Source organism: Lygodium microphyllum, chromosome 3 (genome assembly GCF_053477565.2).
Source record: "Lygodium microphyllum isolate KBCC chromosome 3, Lygodium_microphyllum_v1.1.10, whole genome shotgun sequence".
Classification (NCBI taxonomy): Eukaryota; Viridiplantae; Streptophyta; class Polypodiopsida; order Schizaeales; family Lygodiaceae; genus Lygodium; species Lygodium microphyllum.
In genome coordinates this window covers 107143779-107160600 of record NC_141137.1, presented here as the reverse complement: position 1 = coordinate 107160600, position 16822 = coordinate 107143779, and the positions used below count along the sequence as shown (strand labels likewise).

Genomic DNA, 16822 nt, shown 5'->3' with positions numbered 1-16822 from the left:
ATTAGCATGAGAGTCCAAAATCATGACAGCATTGAAACAATCAACAACCATGCATGTAGCCGAGCACACCTGTTGTTCTCAAGGTCAAGCAGATCTCTACATGTTCTTATCTGGTTCTCTAATGTCTCAAGCTGCCACCCAGCTGTTGTGCCAGACCTTTCATCCACTTCCAATGTGAACCTTTTCATCATATCTCCCAGCAAATTTATTTTGTGTGTAACAAGCTGTACAGAATTTTTAGCAGGCCATACAGCAGGGGTGTCTGATATAATGCCTTTGTGGCATGCAACATCAACAGCCTGGAAAGGGTTTGGCTGATTAATGTCACAACTTGACCCATCTTTTGAAACCTCAACTTCTGTAGAGGCTGAAACCAAAGGCAGAGTTTGGCTGAGAAGCCACATAAGGTAGAGCCAGCCACTTTGATCATCAGGCTCTGTAAAAAATGCCTGCTCTACAAGTTTATACTCTTCTGTCAAAATCTCTGGTCTCTTGTCACCTGAAACCACACTGCTTGAAAAATGCTTCGACAAAAGTGCACTGCATTATGTAATCCAGATCATGACTCAAAAATTAGAGATGATACAAATTCAGGTGCAGCTGGCAGGTTCATCTAAGATACCTCCGGTTATGCCATGCTGAGTAATTGCTAAAATTCTCATTGATCTTTCGTAATGTATAGTTCAGTTCCTCTTCTTCTGTTACTTTCTTGACAGTTGCAATAAACCTGCAACACAAGACATCATTTCAGAAGTGAAGGGACACAAAAATCTGAAGGAAAATGTGATCAGCTGCAGCAATACCTCCGATAGTCCCATGCAACAAAGTTCCGAGAATCTGCAGATAAAAGTTTTTCAAGCAGCTGAACTTCCCGATCCAATGAAGATACACCAAGATTTATGATCCACTTTCGATGATGCCAAGCTCCATAGCATTTGAAATTTCGAGCCAGAGCTCTCTCTGCCTGTCCATGCTCTTGAAAAGATTGATTGGTAAAAATATCCGCATTCACACACAGCACAAATACTACTTTCAAGTTTCGCCTAGCACTTATACTACAAGCACCACAATGATCAAGAGCAAACAACTTGTGATCCACCCTACAAAGGTTTATAAGCTCACAAATTTGTTAAGAGAAACTTAAAGATCACATTTTTGTGTTGGCAAATCCATTGTTTCTACTCATGCTTATACACAAAGAAGACCCCTCAATGTGAGAGGCCTTCCTAATTATACTCCTATGATAAGATAGCATTTGAAAACAGCAGCTAATCTATCTGACTTAGCCTTTTTTTGAAACTTTGTGCTATAGTTGATGACAATCATAGAGGGATAAATACTAAGATTGCAGAACTGAGAAGAAAGAGATTTATCGATACATCTGCAAAGAAATACCCATTCCAAAGGCAACTTACTTTCCACAATTTTTGTGGAGAGCTTCAACTATTTTGGTCTCTTCTCCGAGCTTCAAACCTCTTTGCATGCTCTAGAAACCAATGCTCATCCCTAAACAATGTTCAATCAACCAATATATCCTCCTGTGGCTGCATTATGCTTATAGGTTGGCCTTAATGCATGCCTGATCTGTGAGAGTGCACAACAGAAGAGAAACACACACACACACACAGACAAAGCAAAAGATGATGGAAGAATACTACACTGACTGAAGAAGAATGCTGATACCAAGGGGATGGACTGACCAGTCCCTGCACACAGCCCACACCATTAGTGAGGGCACCAGATCAGCCTCATGATGATGGCAACCCCAAGCACGAAGTATCTAAGTGTCAAAGTGCACACCCCCAAATGAAGGAATGAAGACTAGAGAGAGTGTCTGCCAAGTGGGGGGACTGGCTATAAATAGCCATGAATGCCAAAAACTGGCTACGTGCACTTGTAAGTGCCATAACTGCTGGCTGACCAGCATTTAATGCTGGTCGCACTGAATAAAATGCCAAAAAATGTCACGTGGCTACAGAAAAATCCCGACTAGCAAGGACAATGTCGAGCAAGTGGAGGCAAATTAGGAAAAGCAGAAACTAACCTAGAAATATACACAGAAAGCTGACAACTAAAGGAAATGCACCTAAAACTACCAAAGCTCCTACGTCTCCATCCAACTCTATCAAGAGCTGACAACCAAGAGATGATAGACTAACATGACTAAAATAGGTAGGCTAACACCCCCTCTTAGATCTTGGGAGTGTCTAAAGGCCCAACCTCATGTGATGAAGCATAGAAGCCTCGGGCAAAGGCTTCGTGAAGAGATCCACAACATTGTCCATTGTAGGACACTAGACCACCACTAGCTCAGAATCCACAATCCACTCTCGAACATAGTGGTATTGAACCTCAATGTGCTTCATACGAGCATGAAACACAGGGTTCTTCGCCAAATCTAGAGCATTTTGGTTGTCCACACGTAGCTCTGTAGGTCCAAGCTGGGAAAAGCCAATCTCCGCCAACATGCGGTGAAGCCAAACCACCTCCATAGCTATACTCTATCTTTGTAGAAAAAAGGGCCACAATAGGCTACTTACTACCACACGAGATAGCTCCCGATCCAAGGAAGAAGGCATAACCTATAGTGGAGCATCATGAATCCATATTACATACCCAATTATAGTCACTCCAACCAAAAACAGTAAACCCCCTCCCCATACATTATCCTGTAGGATCGAGTACCCCTATAAATAACAAAGAATGCGCAAAGCCGCTCCCCGATGCTCCTAAGTGGGAGTCTTCATGAAAGACGACAACAAAGCCACCACAAAAGAAATATTCAACAGATTGTGAATAAGCCAGATAAGAGAGCCAACAAGACACCTATAACCGGTTGCATCTATAAGGAGATCTCCTACTGCTACAGCCCCAAAACTTGCTTAATTAATGAAGAAACCTAGTTTATTTAAAAGAAACGCGATCCTAGAGAATTTCTGTGTCCCATAAGCACAAACCCACTTGGGAGGGCCCAAACTTTCTATAAATACGTATGCTGCCCTCCATTCAGCTCTCAATCTCGTTACTGCAGATTTCAGGTGTTTCAACTTACTGCCCACACCCCGTTTGCGGAGGACATCTCAGCCGAAGCTGTCCATTGCTGTCTATATCAGTTGGCGCCTAATTTCCAACCCTCTTCTCGCAATTTGGAGCTGATCCCAGCCAGGCGAATGCTGTTCCTACACAATCCTGTTGTCGTACTTCCTGCCACATCATCTGCAACCTGCGTTTGGCAGTTTTATCTCTCCTCCAGCTGTCACCCAGCTCCTGCAGGCTGTCTTGCCTGCGTTTTTAGTCTTTCTCTCTCCTCACTACCATCTGCATCAGATCCAGCTTCTCACTGCTACGTTTGCTGATGTTCGACATCCGGAGGCTGCCTTGCTTCAATTCTAGATCCGTTCAAAGTACGACACACTCTCCAGCTCATTACCCATGCCTTGATCCTTGAGATATAGGAGTTCGAGATTCAGTATTCATTCATTGCATAGTGTATTTGTTGCATGAGCATTGTATATTCAACAATTATATCACTTCAGTTATTTTCTGTGTTCATTGTCTTTAAGTTACCCTAACCCTAACTAAGTTCTTTTATCAGTCTGTGCTTTGTCGTACGATTGTTATTGTGTTTCTCTGTCAGAGTATTTCTTTACAACACTCAGCCATACCAAACTCTGAGTGTAACTCTGGATAAGTCCTCTAAGCAAAACCCTTGGCAACAAGCCTAGCTTTGTGCCTGTCCAAGAAACCATCTACAAGGTACTTGGTCTTATAGACCCACTTCACACCTATTACCTTCTGCTTGTGTGGAGATAGAACCAACTCCCAAGTCTGATTGCCCTCAATAGAATCGAGCTCCTTCTACATAGCCTAACACCAAATATCCTGTACAAAAGCCTCCTCAACTGTAGTGGACTCTCTGTCATGTGTTGGGATAAAGGCTCGGTTTTAACCCCCCCGTGTATAGTACATGCACATTGTACATATAAATGCACCCTTTACGTACCCTAAGTATAAATATATTTTGTTTTTTGTGTGTCAACACATTATCGGTACACTCTTATCAATTTCGTACTTTCACTCAGCTCGTTGACTCTTCAGCCGTTACACTCTCTCTCGCTCACGCCTGATCGACTTCCATCTCTCTCAGTTGTGCTCCTCTTCTTCCAACAACTGGTATCAGAGCACAATTTGTGTACGCTTCCCGAGATCAAACCAACTGACGACACAACTGCAAATTGTCAGTCGACAAACACAACTGTCAAGCGATACGCAGTCAACAAATGAAGAGACCGTGAAGAAGACCAACAAAATACTGCTCGAGGTGACTAGCACGCATATGGCATGACCATGCTGCAAACCAGCGACTATGGGACAGTGGGCACCACTTGCAGGGCACATGGGCATTAGACGAGATATGCCAGCGACCAGCGCGACTAGCACGCCAGCAGGCAACGAGTGTCGAGTCGCCCATAGCCGGGCGCCACACAACAGGTCAGGCGTGCCCGCAGCCGGACACTGCGCAACAGGCAGGCGGCATCACGCGACCCGCCTGACGGATCAACAGACCCCCTCTTGTTTTTTTTTATAATCAAAAATTCGTTTTCTTTTTTAATCCCTTTTATCATCTTTCTCTGACGGAGTTTACGCGTGGAAGCACAATTTCCAAATTTATGCAAATATGGCCAGAAAATTTGGGGCTTTTCCCAAATTTGATCTCATCTAGGCCTAACAATGACATTCATGTCAAAAATTGCTGACATTGCGAGTGGTGACCTCAATTAATTTGGGGATTTTGCCAAATTTGTAGAATTTCACTCTTCTGAGCAAAATTTCCTGACATTGGATCCCAAAACATTGGGGCTTTTCATGTATTGGTAAAGTTTTTCTCACCTGGGTCAGATTGGCTGACATTTATGCAATTTTGGACTTGAAATTTTGGGGATTTTTGCAAAATTTGGTAAATTTCTGCATTTTTGCCCGTTTGGTGGCTAGTTCATGTACAAACAGCAAAAATTTACTTCTGGTTGAGAAAGAACAGCAGTGCATTTTCCTAGTTCAGCTTTTGCTTTTCCAAATTAGTGCATTTACTCTTGTGTTCGTAATAAAATGGCTGCAACTTCTTCCAGTTCAGACATCAAGAGTTTGATGGAGATCAAACGGTTTGATGGTCATGGCTTTGACCTTTGGAAAGACCGTATGAAGGGCATTTTGTTCTTAAAGGATTGTGAGGACGCTTTGCAGGAAGATAAACCCACACTAATGTCTGATGCAGATTGGGCCAGAGTGAATAAAAAGGCTGTGGCTTACATAAAGATAGGTGTCACTAATGACATTCTGACAGACATTAAGGGTTTAGATACAAGTTATGCAATATGGGAGAAGCTGAAAACTACTTATGAGATCACCACACTTGTTAATCATGTGCATTTAATGCGCAAGTTGGTGAATATACGACTGGATGAGTCAAAGCCAGCAATAACCCCAATCTCTCATATCATGGGGTGAGGGGTTCTAACTTGAATGAAGAAATTAGACGTATGTCTAGTGGAGCAGGCACCAACTCAGCTTACAATGTAAGAGGCAGGGCTGAAAAGAAAAATGCAAATGCAAGGCATAGAAATAGGAGCAAGAGCAAAGGAAAGGATAAGAGTGACATTACTTGCTGTCACTGTGGTCAGAAAGGCAACAACAAACTTGATTGCAAGTATTACAAGAAGGAACAAGAAAGAAAGAAAAATGCAGCAAATAAAAAGAAGAAGGAAGATAAGACAAATGCATCTGAGGCAATCAAAGGCAAACAAAAAGGCCAACGTGGCCTCTAGTGTGGTCATAGAAAAGCTTTCAGATACAGAGGCTGATGTATTATGTGCAATTGATTATGATGCCCTTGTATGTCACATACAGGATATGCAGATTACCAAGGCTGATGTGATTGATGCACTCTTGTCAATTGATGATGGTGTCACTCAAACTTGGATTGTAGACTCTGGTGTCTCTTTTCATGTGACTCCTTGCTTGGAGTGTTTTGCTATATTCAATACATGCAGTTATGGAAAGGCGTATCTTCGAAATAACTATGCTTGCAACATTGATGGGATTGGCACAGTACACTTGTCTTTAGACAATGGTCAAGAGCTTGTGTTGAAAGATGTCAAATATGTGTCTGGCATTAAAAAGAGTTTACTATCTGTTGGTCAGCCTGACTTGCATGGCTACACCACACTGTTTGGTGGTGGTTTGTGAAAAGTGAAAAGGGGTTCCATGCTGATTGCAAAAGGAACCAAGAAGGGCACTTTGTATTGTTTGCACTGTAAAGCCTTGAATGGCAAGTTTCTTGCAGTTGCTGAAATTTACAGCCACTTGGAGTTATGGCATAAGAGATTAGGCCATATGAGCCAAAAAGGACTTGATGTTCTTACCTCTCTGAAGAGGGTTGATGGAAAAGGCTCTAAACTTGATTTTTGTAATGAGTGTCAATTTGAAAAGCAAATAAAAAATCCCTTTTACTTTGGTGTCTCACGTAAGCCCAATGTCTTGGACTTAGTGCATTCTGATGTATGTAGTATGCCCATGAAATCATTGGGTGGTGCTGCATATTTTGTCTCCTTTATTGATGACTGTTCCAAGAAGATTTGGGTGTACTTGCTAAAAAAGAAAAGTGAAGTGTTTACTGTTTTTAAAACTTTTCATGCATTTATGACCACTCAGACAATTAGAAAGCTGAAATGCTTGAGAACTAATAATGGGGTTGAGTTCACATCGACTGAATTCAACTCTTTTTGTGACTTACGTGGTATTAAGAGGGAGCTTACAGCCCCTTACAACCCTTCTTCAAATGGGGTGGCTGAAAGATATAATAGGACTTTATGTGAAAGAGTGCGGTGCACGCTGTTCACTGCTAATCTCCCTCATGCATTTTGGGGAGAGGCACTCAAAACTGCAGTTCACATTTGCAACCGCTCTCCAAACATGTCCTTAAATAATGGCATCCCTGAGGAGGTTTGGTTTGGCAAATTGGCCTCATATGACCATTTACGCATATTTGGTTGTGATGCTTTTGTGCATGCTAGGGATGAGCTAAGGAACAAACTTGACCCAAAATCCACCAAAGGCATTTTCATGGGCTATATAAGGTGAATTTTCAGAGTTTGCAGCCACCTATTAGTTCAGAAGTGAGCCTCATGGTACTGTACCACAAGCTGAAACTGATGATCAGCCGGTTATTTTTGAGCCAGATGATGATGGACAGCAAATAGAAGCACAAGGGGGTCAGGGACAGTAAGATAGGCGTGCCGATTATGAAAATGAAGGTGATGTACAGCATGAACAGCATGCTGAAAATGGCTTACAGCAGCCAATAAATGCTGAAAATAATATACCTCCAGATGTAGACCCAATTCCTGAAAATGTTGATCATTGGGTACGCACGTCTACACGTGTAAGAAGGCAACCATATAGGTTTGACCCCCTCCTTGCATTATGTGATGCTTACAGATGAGGGTGAGCCTCTTACATACAAAGAGGCTAAGTCATGTGAGTTCAGCAATAAGTGGGAGCTTGCTATGCAGGAAGAGATTAAATCTCTAAATGCAAATGATACTTGGGATCTTCTGTCATTGCCCAAGGGAAGGAAGCCACTTCTAAACAAATGGGTATACAAAGTAAAGACGATTGCAATGGGTATACAAAGTAAAGACAGTTGATGGGCAACCCAAGTACAAGGCAAGACTGGTTGCCAAAGGGTATGCACAGAAGGAAGGGATTAACTTCCAAGAGGTCTTTTCACCTGTTGTGAAGATGACCACTCTACGTGTGCTTTTTGCTCTTACTGTTGTTTGGAATTAGAGCTGTATCAAATGGATGTAAAAACAGCTTTCTTGCATGGTGACATTGATGAGGAAATCTACATGAAACAGCCCGAGGGCTTTGTAGTTCCTCGAAAAGAGCAGACGGTGTGTAAGATAAAACGCAGCCTGTATGGGCTGAAGCAAGCACCACGGCAGTGGTACAAAAAGTTTGACACTTTTATGCTATCTCATGAGTTTACACACAACCATGCAGATCATTGCTTGTACATGAAAAAGGATACATATGGCAGCCCCATCATACTTGTTTTGTATGTGGATGATATGTTGCTAGCTGGGAAAAGAAAGACTAGCTTGGATACTCTAAAAAATCAGCTGAAATCAGCTTTCTCCATGAAAGATTTGGGGAATGCATAGCATATTTTGGGCATGAGGATTCATAGAGATAAAATGCAGAAATTGTTGTTTTTATCTCAAGAAAAGTGCATTGGAAAGGTGCTGGACAGATTTAACATGGCTGAAACTAAGCCTTTTGGGATACCCTTACCTCCTTATCTCAAGCTTAGCAAAGCCAACAGCCCAAAAGATGACGTGGAAGCAAATGCTATGAAGGGAGTTCCTTATGCATCAGCTTGTGGCTCTCTTATGTATGCTATGGTTGCTACTCGTCCAGACATTGCTCATGCAATGGGAGTTGTTAGCAGGTTTATGTCGAATCTTGGCAAAGCACATTGGGAGGCTGTCAAATGTATTCTTTGATACCTTAAGGGTACACAAAGAAAAAGTATTTGCTATGGGTAGGGTGCACTTAGTTTGCACGGTTATTGTGATGCAGACATGGCAGGTGACTTGGACACTCGTAGGTCCACCAGCGGGTATGTCTTTACAGGCTAGTGGGGCTATTTCTTCGTGTTCCAGGTTGCAGAACATTGTTGCACTGAGTACCACTAAAGCTGAATACATATTAGCTACTGATGCTTCTAAGGAAGCTATATGGTTGAGCAGACTTACAGATGATCTCAGCATATCTATGGGTACTACAGTTTTGGGATGTGATAGCCAGAGTGCTATGTATCTGGCTAAGAATGCCATGTATCATTCACGCACAAAGCATATAGATATGCCATATCACTTCATCAGACAAATTCTGGAAGATGGTCAAATCACATTGACCAAGATTAAAACACAAGATAACCCTACAGATGTTCTTACTAAAATTCTAAGCATAGTTCAGCACGAGCATTGCATTCGACTAGTGGGAGTTGGTTAGCTAGAGGTTCACATCGGACCTTTAAGTGGGAGGTTGTTGGGATAAAGGCCCGGTTCTAAGCCCCCCGTGTATAGTACACGCACATTGGACATGTGAATGCACCCTTTACATGCCCTAAGTATAAATACATTTTATTCTTTGTGTACCAACACATTGTTGGTACACTCTTATTGATTTCATACTTTCACTCAGCTCATTGACTCTTTAGCCGTCACACTCTCTCTCGCTCACGCCTGATCGACTTCCATCTCTCTCAGTCGTACTCCTCTTCTTCCAACATCATGGAGAATCTGTCACATAAGAGCATCATTCAAATATGGTGAACTATCCCACTGGGCCTGTAAGCGAGCTGATCTGCATGGACTTGTAGAAGAAGTAGGAAAGTGAGAAACGCCTAAATCCTGCATGAGTCACCTATACCAAAGAGGAATCCAAAAAGGCTCATCCGTCTATGAGAGAGACTGAGTAGCCTTCGATATCAGCAATGCACCTGTTTGTGTAAGAGACTTCCCCTCACTAAGGGAAGGTAAAATCCTTCTCATCTAAAGAAGGCTCCCCCTCTGACAGCTAAGCGTCTGGAGAAGACTCGGAGGGGAGACTAAAGGGATGGAAGTACTCGGCGAAGAAGAAGACTTTATAGTCACAAGTAACGAGGGATGGGGATAGAAACAGGCACGTGATGGTGACAGCCGAAAATAGGAGACGGGGGATAGAGGACTAGGACAGCATATATTTTATATATATCTATCACACACACACACACACACACACACACACACACACATACATATATAGATACACAAAAAAAAAACCAAATTTGTTGCACTAACTTCGTTTCAAATGAGAGAGAGAGAGAGAGAGAGAGAGAGGCTACATAGTGCGGATAGTCATGTCTCGTGGAGACTCAAGTCTCAAGATGGGCATGGAAAACAAGCATGGGCTGGTTGACAACTGTGGACAGAGCAATGAACAATGAAAGGAAGACTGGTCACTAAACAGTTAACAATGAATGTGTTGTGGTGTAGCAATTTGCAAACATGGTATTCATAATACATTATACTTCATAAAGGGAGCCTACATGTTGATCATTTTTGGGTCCACAATGAGTCCTTTGCACGTTAGATGTGCACGGACATATTACACAAGTAGTTCAGACGTGTTACATAGGTTAATGTTAGCGCCAAATTTGACCACATCTCATCTTGTCACATCACACACAAGATATCCCATCCCATAACACATCCTCACCCCGTCACATTGTGACATTACTTTTTGATCCGTCACTTCTGAATGTTACGTGTCCTGTTATGCAACTGTCATAGGGATGGCATCCCGACATCCTAAGGGCCTGTCCCACCCATTACTTGTGACTATGGAAGTAGTCGCATCCATCAAAGGTGGTATGGAAGCCGGTGTAGAAGGTGAAGAAGGAGAAGGGGAAGGAGCCAAAGACGAAGAAGGCACGGTAAGTGTAATGAATGAAGCTGAGAGGAGAGAGGAGAATGAGCAGAAGAGAGAGAAAGAGAGAGAGAAGAAGGAGAAAGACTAAAGAGGAGAGAGAAAGACAGGAAAGAGGGGAGGAAGGAGGAGAAAGCCATGGAAGCTCAAGAAGAAGGTGAAGAGTTAGTACTTAATTATGTCTGGATGCCCTAAACTAGGCCTCTTACACCTTATATGCCCCAATCAGTGTGACTGGGTGTCTAACCCCTAGTTCTCGTGTATCCCACTCGTTACATTCCATCCCTACCCTGAGAGTTTTTGCCCTGAAAAACATAAGACAACTGGAGGGACTTTATAGAGGGGCTTGTCAGAGTGAAGCGATGCGGAAGCGTGGGACCAAGACTGAGAGAGAGAGAGAGAACGCAAAGAGAAGAGAGAGAGAGAAAGAGACAGTGGAAGATGAAGATCTGCTGTATAAAGTGTGATGTATACAAAGATATGCAGATATGTACACGGGCGCAATGCGCGGGACTGCGTGTCTCCACCTCGACGATGCAACCTACTGTTCACCTCGAAGTCCGCTGCGGTCTGCACGATCTCAAACCTGAAATCTGCAAACAGAGATATAATCTGCACGAATCTCCAGCCTGACACCTGCGATCACAAGTGTGTGGAAGACTGCAAAAGATCGGTTATAAATAGCCAGCCAGAATGCGCCAAAAATAGGCAGGTCGGCTTAATGCAGCCGACTGGTGCAGTATAGTCGGACTGCCACGTGGCAGTCCGACTGGTCAGTCCGACCAGTCGCCGTGCCGGATCTGACATCGCTAACACCCCCTCTCAGAGCCTGGACGAGGCAGAAGCCTAAGGGATCTGGCATGTCTCCGAAGTAGAGCCTGGGGAAGCGCCTTCGTAAACAAATCTGCAAGATTGTCCTCCGTCTTGCAATACTCCACAGCAATGGTCTCATCCAGAAGCTTCTCTCTGATGAAGTGGTACTAGATCTCTATGTGCTTCGTCCGGGCATGGAAAACAGGATTCCGTGCCAAGACAATGCAACTCTCATTGTCGCATTGCAGCAAAGTAGGACGAGTCTGGGGGCAGCCAAACTCCTCCAACAATCTCCGAAGCCACACAGCCTCACATGTGGTGGAAGACACGGCCCGATACTCCGCCTCAGTAGACGAAAGGGCTACGGTGGGCTGCTTCTTGCTACTCCATGAGATAACATCTACACCCAAGGTAAAACAGTAACCTGTAGTAGACCGCCTGTGGTCCACATCACCAGCCCAATCCGAGTCGTTCTAACCTGCAAGTACAAGATCCCACCTGTGCTTGCTGGATAATGAATCCCTAAATCAGATGTCCCCCTCAAATACTGAAGTATCCTCTGGGCAGCCTACCAATGCACCGTCTGAGGTTCACTCATGAACCCCGCCAAGAGACCAACAGCAAAACAAATATCAACACGAGTGTTGAGGAGCCAAATCAATGATCCAATCAACTGACAATAGCGGGAAGCATCCGCCATGGGAGAAGCTGAATGTGAAGTGGCCTTCTAGTTCAGATCCATAGGAGTAGAAATGGTCCCGACAATCCTCCATCGCAAAAGAAACCAAGAGCTCCTATACATATCTCTGCTGAGAGATGAAAATCCCCCTCTAAGACTAATAAATCTCATGGCCCAAGAAGAAGTGGAGTAGACCCAAGTCCGTCATCTCGAACGCCTGATGTAAAGCTGCCTTCGTCTCTTTGACCTTCTGTGCATGATCACCTGTAACAATCAAATCGTCAACATACAACACAAAAAGCACACAACCAGCCTCGGAAGTGTGTACATAAAGCTACGGATCGGCCTTGGAACGCCGATATCCCAACTGTGACTGAAGGAACGAATCAATCTTTTCGTTCCATGCACGCGGAGCCTGCTTGAGGCCATACAAGACCTTCTTCAACCTGTAGACTTTCCCATCTGAAGATCCAAAGCCAGGAGGCTGCTCTACATAGATCTCCTCCTTCAAATCACCATTGAGGAAGGCCAACTTCACATCCAACTGGTAGACAGGCCATCTCCTATGGCCAGCCAAGGCAAGAACAGCTCGAATAGTCGCCATACGAGCAGTGGGGGCAAAAGTGTCATGACAATCAATCCCTGGGCGCTGTGCAAAACCTTTAGCAACAAGGCGAGCCTTGTGCTTGTCCAAAGAACCATCGCTAAGGTACTTGGACTTGAAGACCCATTTGACGCCAATCACCTTCTTATTCGGGGGGCGAGGCACGAGATACCAAGTGCCATTCCTCTCAATAGCCTCCAACTCGGCTTCCATAGCTTTCTTCCATGGTGCGGACTGTAAAGCCTCCTTCATGGAGATGGGCTCTCGATCCTGCATAACACGGGTCATCAAACAATAGTTAGAGCAAACAAGCTCCGTAGAATGTGCCTGGTGCCTCCGTGACCGCCGTGGACCATCCTGCGGTCCCCACTCCTCAGAGACCCCCTCGATCCCTGAATCATGGAGTGTGTCACGGGCCCAGCGAGGAGGAGGCTCGACCTCTCCTCGTCTCTCTCCATCAGCTGAACACTCTGGGATATCCACCGGTGGTAACTCCTCGGGGGTGACCGGTGAAACAGTAGACTCTGTATCGAAAACAGAATCGGAATCAAAAGGCGTTGGCTCCAAAGGAACGGTCTCGGGAGCCCAACTCTCCCCTGGATCTCCAAGAACGGGATACTTCTCACCCGCTGTTATGGCCGGAACCTCCACGAACCGCACATCTCGACTGGTGTACACATCCCGCTTGACGGGATCATACAAACGATAGCCTTGGGACTAAGAGCTGTAGCCAACGAACACCTGTCTTCAGGAAGCTGCTTCAAATTTATCACGATGAGTCTTGGGAATGTGAGCATAGGCATCACACCCAAAAACCCTGAAATAAGAAACATCGGGCTTGGTCCCAAAGTAAGCCTCAAAAGGTGTCATCCCATCAACGGCCGAAGTGGGGGATCGGTTAAGGATGTGGACTGCAGTAGCCAGTAGCCACAGTCTCGGCCCACAAAAACTGAGATGTCTGTCGGTGCTCCATCATGGTGTGCGCCATCTCGATCACACTTCGGTTCTTCCGTTCAAGAATGCCATTTTCTTGAAGAGTGTGGGTGTTAGCAAACTCCTGGTGAATACCTTTATCTGCACAAAAACGAGCAAACACATTAGAAACAAATTCACCACCCTTGTCGGATCCCAAGGTCTTCAATCGCTGGCCTGATCAATTCTCCTCAAAAAGAAGCCAATCCTTGAAGTGAGAGAAAGCTTCTGACTTCAACGCCAAGAAATAGGCCCAAGTCATCCTGCAATAGTCATCTACGATCAACATGAAGTACGAGCTTCCTCTCAAGGACTCGTTCCTCATAGGGCCACAAAGATCCGTAGATACAAGCTCCATCGGGGAAGTAGACCGCCGCGAAGCTTTGTTGGGAATCGCATCCCTATGCTGCTTCCCACAAATGCAGGAGACGCATGGCTACTGGCTCACCACTATGTCCGAAACAAGCTATCCACGTGACGCCCTCCGAAGATAATCATAGTTGAGGTGACCAAACCGAGCATGCCACAGCTCTGACTGTGTCTGAGAGGTAAGAAGAAGAGTAGGGAAGGCGGTAGAAGACGTCAATTTGTAGATGCCGTTCTCCTCATATCCTGATGAGAGAACCTTACTTGACCCATGATCAAGGACTCGCACCGAATCACTGTCAAACTCCACCAAAAGTCCAAGTGAACAAATCTTATGAACCGAAAGTAGATGATACCCCAAACCTGGCACATGCAAGACCTCTGAGGTATGAGTACCACCACATCCATCTGGAATAAGCTGCATCTCACCCCGTCCTGCAATAGACACCGAAGAGCTATCTCCAATGAGCATCTGCCCACGCGAAGGTCGCAACTGGGCAACACTAACTGATAAAGGAGTCATGTGCCGGGAGGCACCACTGTCAACGATCCACTCTCGAGCCTGGGGAGCTGTCATTACAGCATCAAAAGCATTCGGTGTAGAGTCCTCAATGATAGCTAGATGAAGAAACACAGCTGATGAGGGTGCAGCCACCGCTCCAGAATCCTTCATGTCCTTCTTGTTGGTGTCCTTCTTGTCTTTGTCGAGGCAATCCTTCTTTCAATGGCCGGTCTTTCCACAAATATGGCATGTGGATTCTTTGTCCTTGTCCTTCTTTGACTTATTGTCCTCCTTCTTATTCTTTTGGTCCTTCCCCTTCTTCTGAGAGGCTTGACCTGTCAAGGCTTCTGACTTGGAAGCATGCTGTCCCTTCAGTTGTTCCTCTTGGTCCAAGACCATAGGAACCAACTCTTTCCAACGAAGAGTATACTCACGCCCCAAAGCAATAAGAGCGGAGTAGAAAGCACCGAATCGTGGCGGCAACTAGGACAAAAGTGTGATCGCCATGTCTTCGGAGGAAATCGGCTTCCCTGCATTCTGAACCTGCATCTGAAGCTGTCTAAGCTTGCTGATGTACTCCCGCAACGAAGAAGACTTGTTCACGGACAAAGTCCGCATCTACACTTCCAAAGAAACCCGCTTCATAAGGGTCATCCGGTTATACATCTGATCAAGCTCTAGCCATATCTCCCGAGCCACCGTCAAGTGCTCGATGTGGGCTATCACGGCTGTAGTACAAGACAGAAAAAGAAAAGAATGAATCCGAGCATTCAGTTTGTCCCAGTGAGACTCTACCTTGGCCAACTCCGCACGAGCATCGGAAGAGAGTTTGGACTCATCTCTTACCGAGGGCCGGTCGATCTCCTCCTGTACAAGCTCCGCCAAATCATAGGACTCAAGGATAGCCAACATCATCACGCGCCAGATGCGGTAATTGTCGCCATCGAGCTTTTGATCTACGGGAAGAGCCGGTAAGACAAAGGCATCTTCCGGTCCATGATCGTCTGGAACTCCAAGTCAATCTCTATAGACATCTTCACCTGTAATGCCTTCACAAACGCAAAAGCAACCCCCTCTGACTGTGAAAACGCAGCCTGCTAGGGCTCTTTCTTCTGCGTCCCGAACCTTCTTCACCCGCCGGAGGCAATGAAAAAGCAAAACCTGCACTTGAAAGCTGAAAACTCAGTCTTTCTCCTCTTCAAACAGCAGTAAAAAGCAACAAATCCACCAACTCAATCTTTTCGGGCTGTTTGTGCACGTGATCTTCCCGGAAGATAACGTCATTGCTGTGTACTACTTTCCTTTTCTCGGGATCCCACAATTTATACCCCATTTCACCCTCGTCACCATATCCTAGGAAAATGCATTTATAGGACTTTGGCTCAAGTTTGATGCGTTTTTCTTTACGAATGTGCACAAAAGCCTCATAGCCAAACACTTTCAGATGAGCATATGAAGGTGGCTTGCCCAACCACGCTTCTTGGGGAACTCCCCCCCTCCCCCCAAATACCTGTTTAGTGACCGATTAATTAAGTGAACGGCTGTCATAACAGCCTTTGCCCAAAAACCATGGGATGATGCAGTATGAGACAATATCGTACGGACCTTATCCTGTATGGTCCGATTCATACGCTCTGCAACTCCATTTTGGGGCGGATTATGAGGGGCCGTGGACTCCCTCTTTATCCCCTTGCTGTCACAAAATGCCTGAAAGGCTTTGGACACATATTCCCCACCATTGTCAGAGCAAAGACACTTATGTGTTTTATCTGTTTGATTTTCAGCCAATGCCAAGAATTTTTTAAACTTATCAAGCACTTCATCCTTGCTACGAACAGGATAAACCCATACTTTCTGTGTAGCGTCATCGACAAAGGTGACAAAAAATTTCTTTTCCCCTAAAGATAATCCTAGCATTTGACATATATCCGAATGTACTAACTCTACAAGAGAAGATTTCAAAGAAAGAGACTTTTTATGTGATATATGTGCATGTTTGCCATAAATGCAATGATCACAATGCTCAAAATCAGTATAACAAAGACAAGGCAAGTAACCCAAACGAGAAAGCATTTTCATTCCTGTTTGACTCATGTGTCCCAACTGGCCATGCCACAAAGAAACGCTTGGCTGCTTGGTCACGGAAACAACTTGGTCACGCACACTAGATACATGAAGTGGATACAAAGTATCACTCTTGCAACCTCTGGCAATAACCCTAGATCCCTTACAGATCTTCCATTTTCCATCGCCAAAGGTGGTATGAAAACCATCATCATCTAGCTGCCTTGTGCTAATCAAGCTCTTCTTGAGTTGAGGTACATGGCGTATATGCTGAAGTGTAAAGACAAAG

At 44.7% G+C, this 16822-nt stretch overlaps 1 protein-coding gene across 7 annotated transcripts in view; it reads right to left on the bottom strand.

Annotated features, from left to right (window-relative positions):
- Positions 1 to 16822, bottom strand: part of LOC148038722 (geranylgeranyl transferase type-2 subunit alpha 1-like) — a 64228-nt gene that overhangs the window by 38264 nt on the left and 9142 nt on the right. For all 7 annotated transcript variants that reach the window (XM_087674524.1, XM_087674520.1, XM_087674528.1 and 4 more), the window contains exons 3-5: positions 804 to 964; positions 623 to 727; positions 70 to 540 (exon numbers count right to left, since the gene is read on the bottom strand). In XM_087674524.1, coding sequence (XP_087530650.1) covers positions 70 to 540; positions 623 to 727; positions 804 to 964 — 737 coding nt within the window. The remainder of the gene's footprint in view (positions 1 to 69; positions 541 to 622; positions 728 to 803; positions 965 to 16822) is intronic.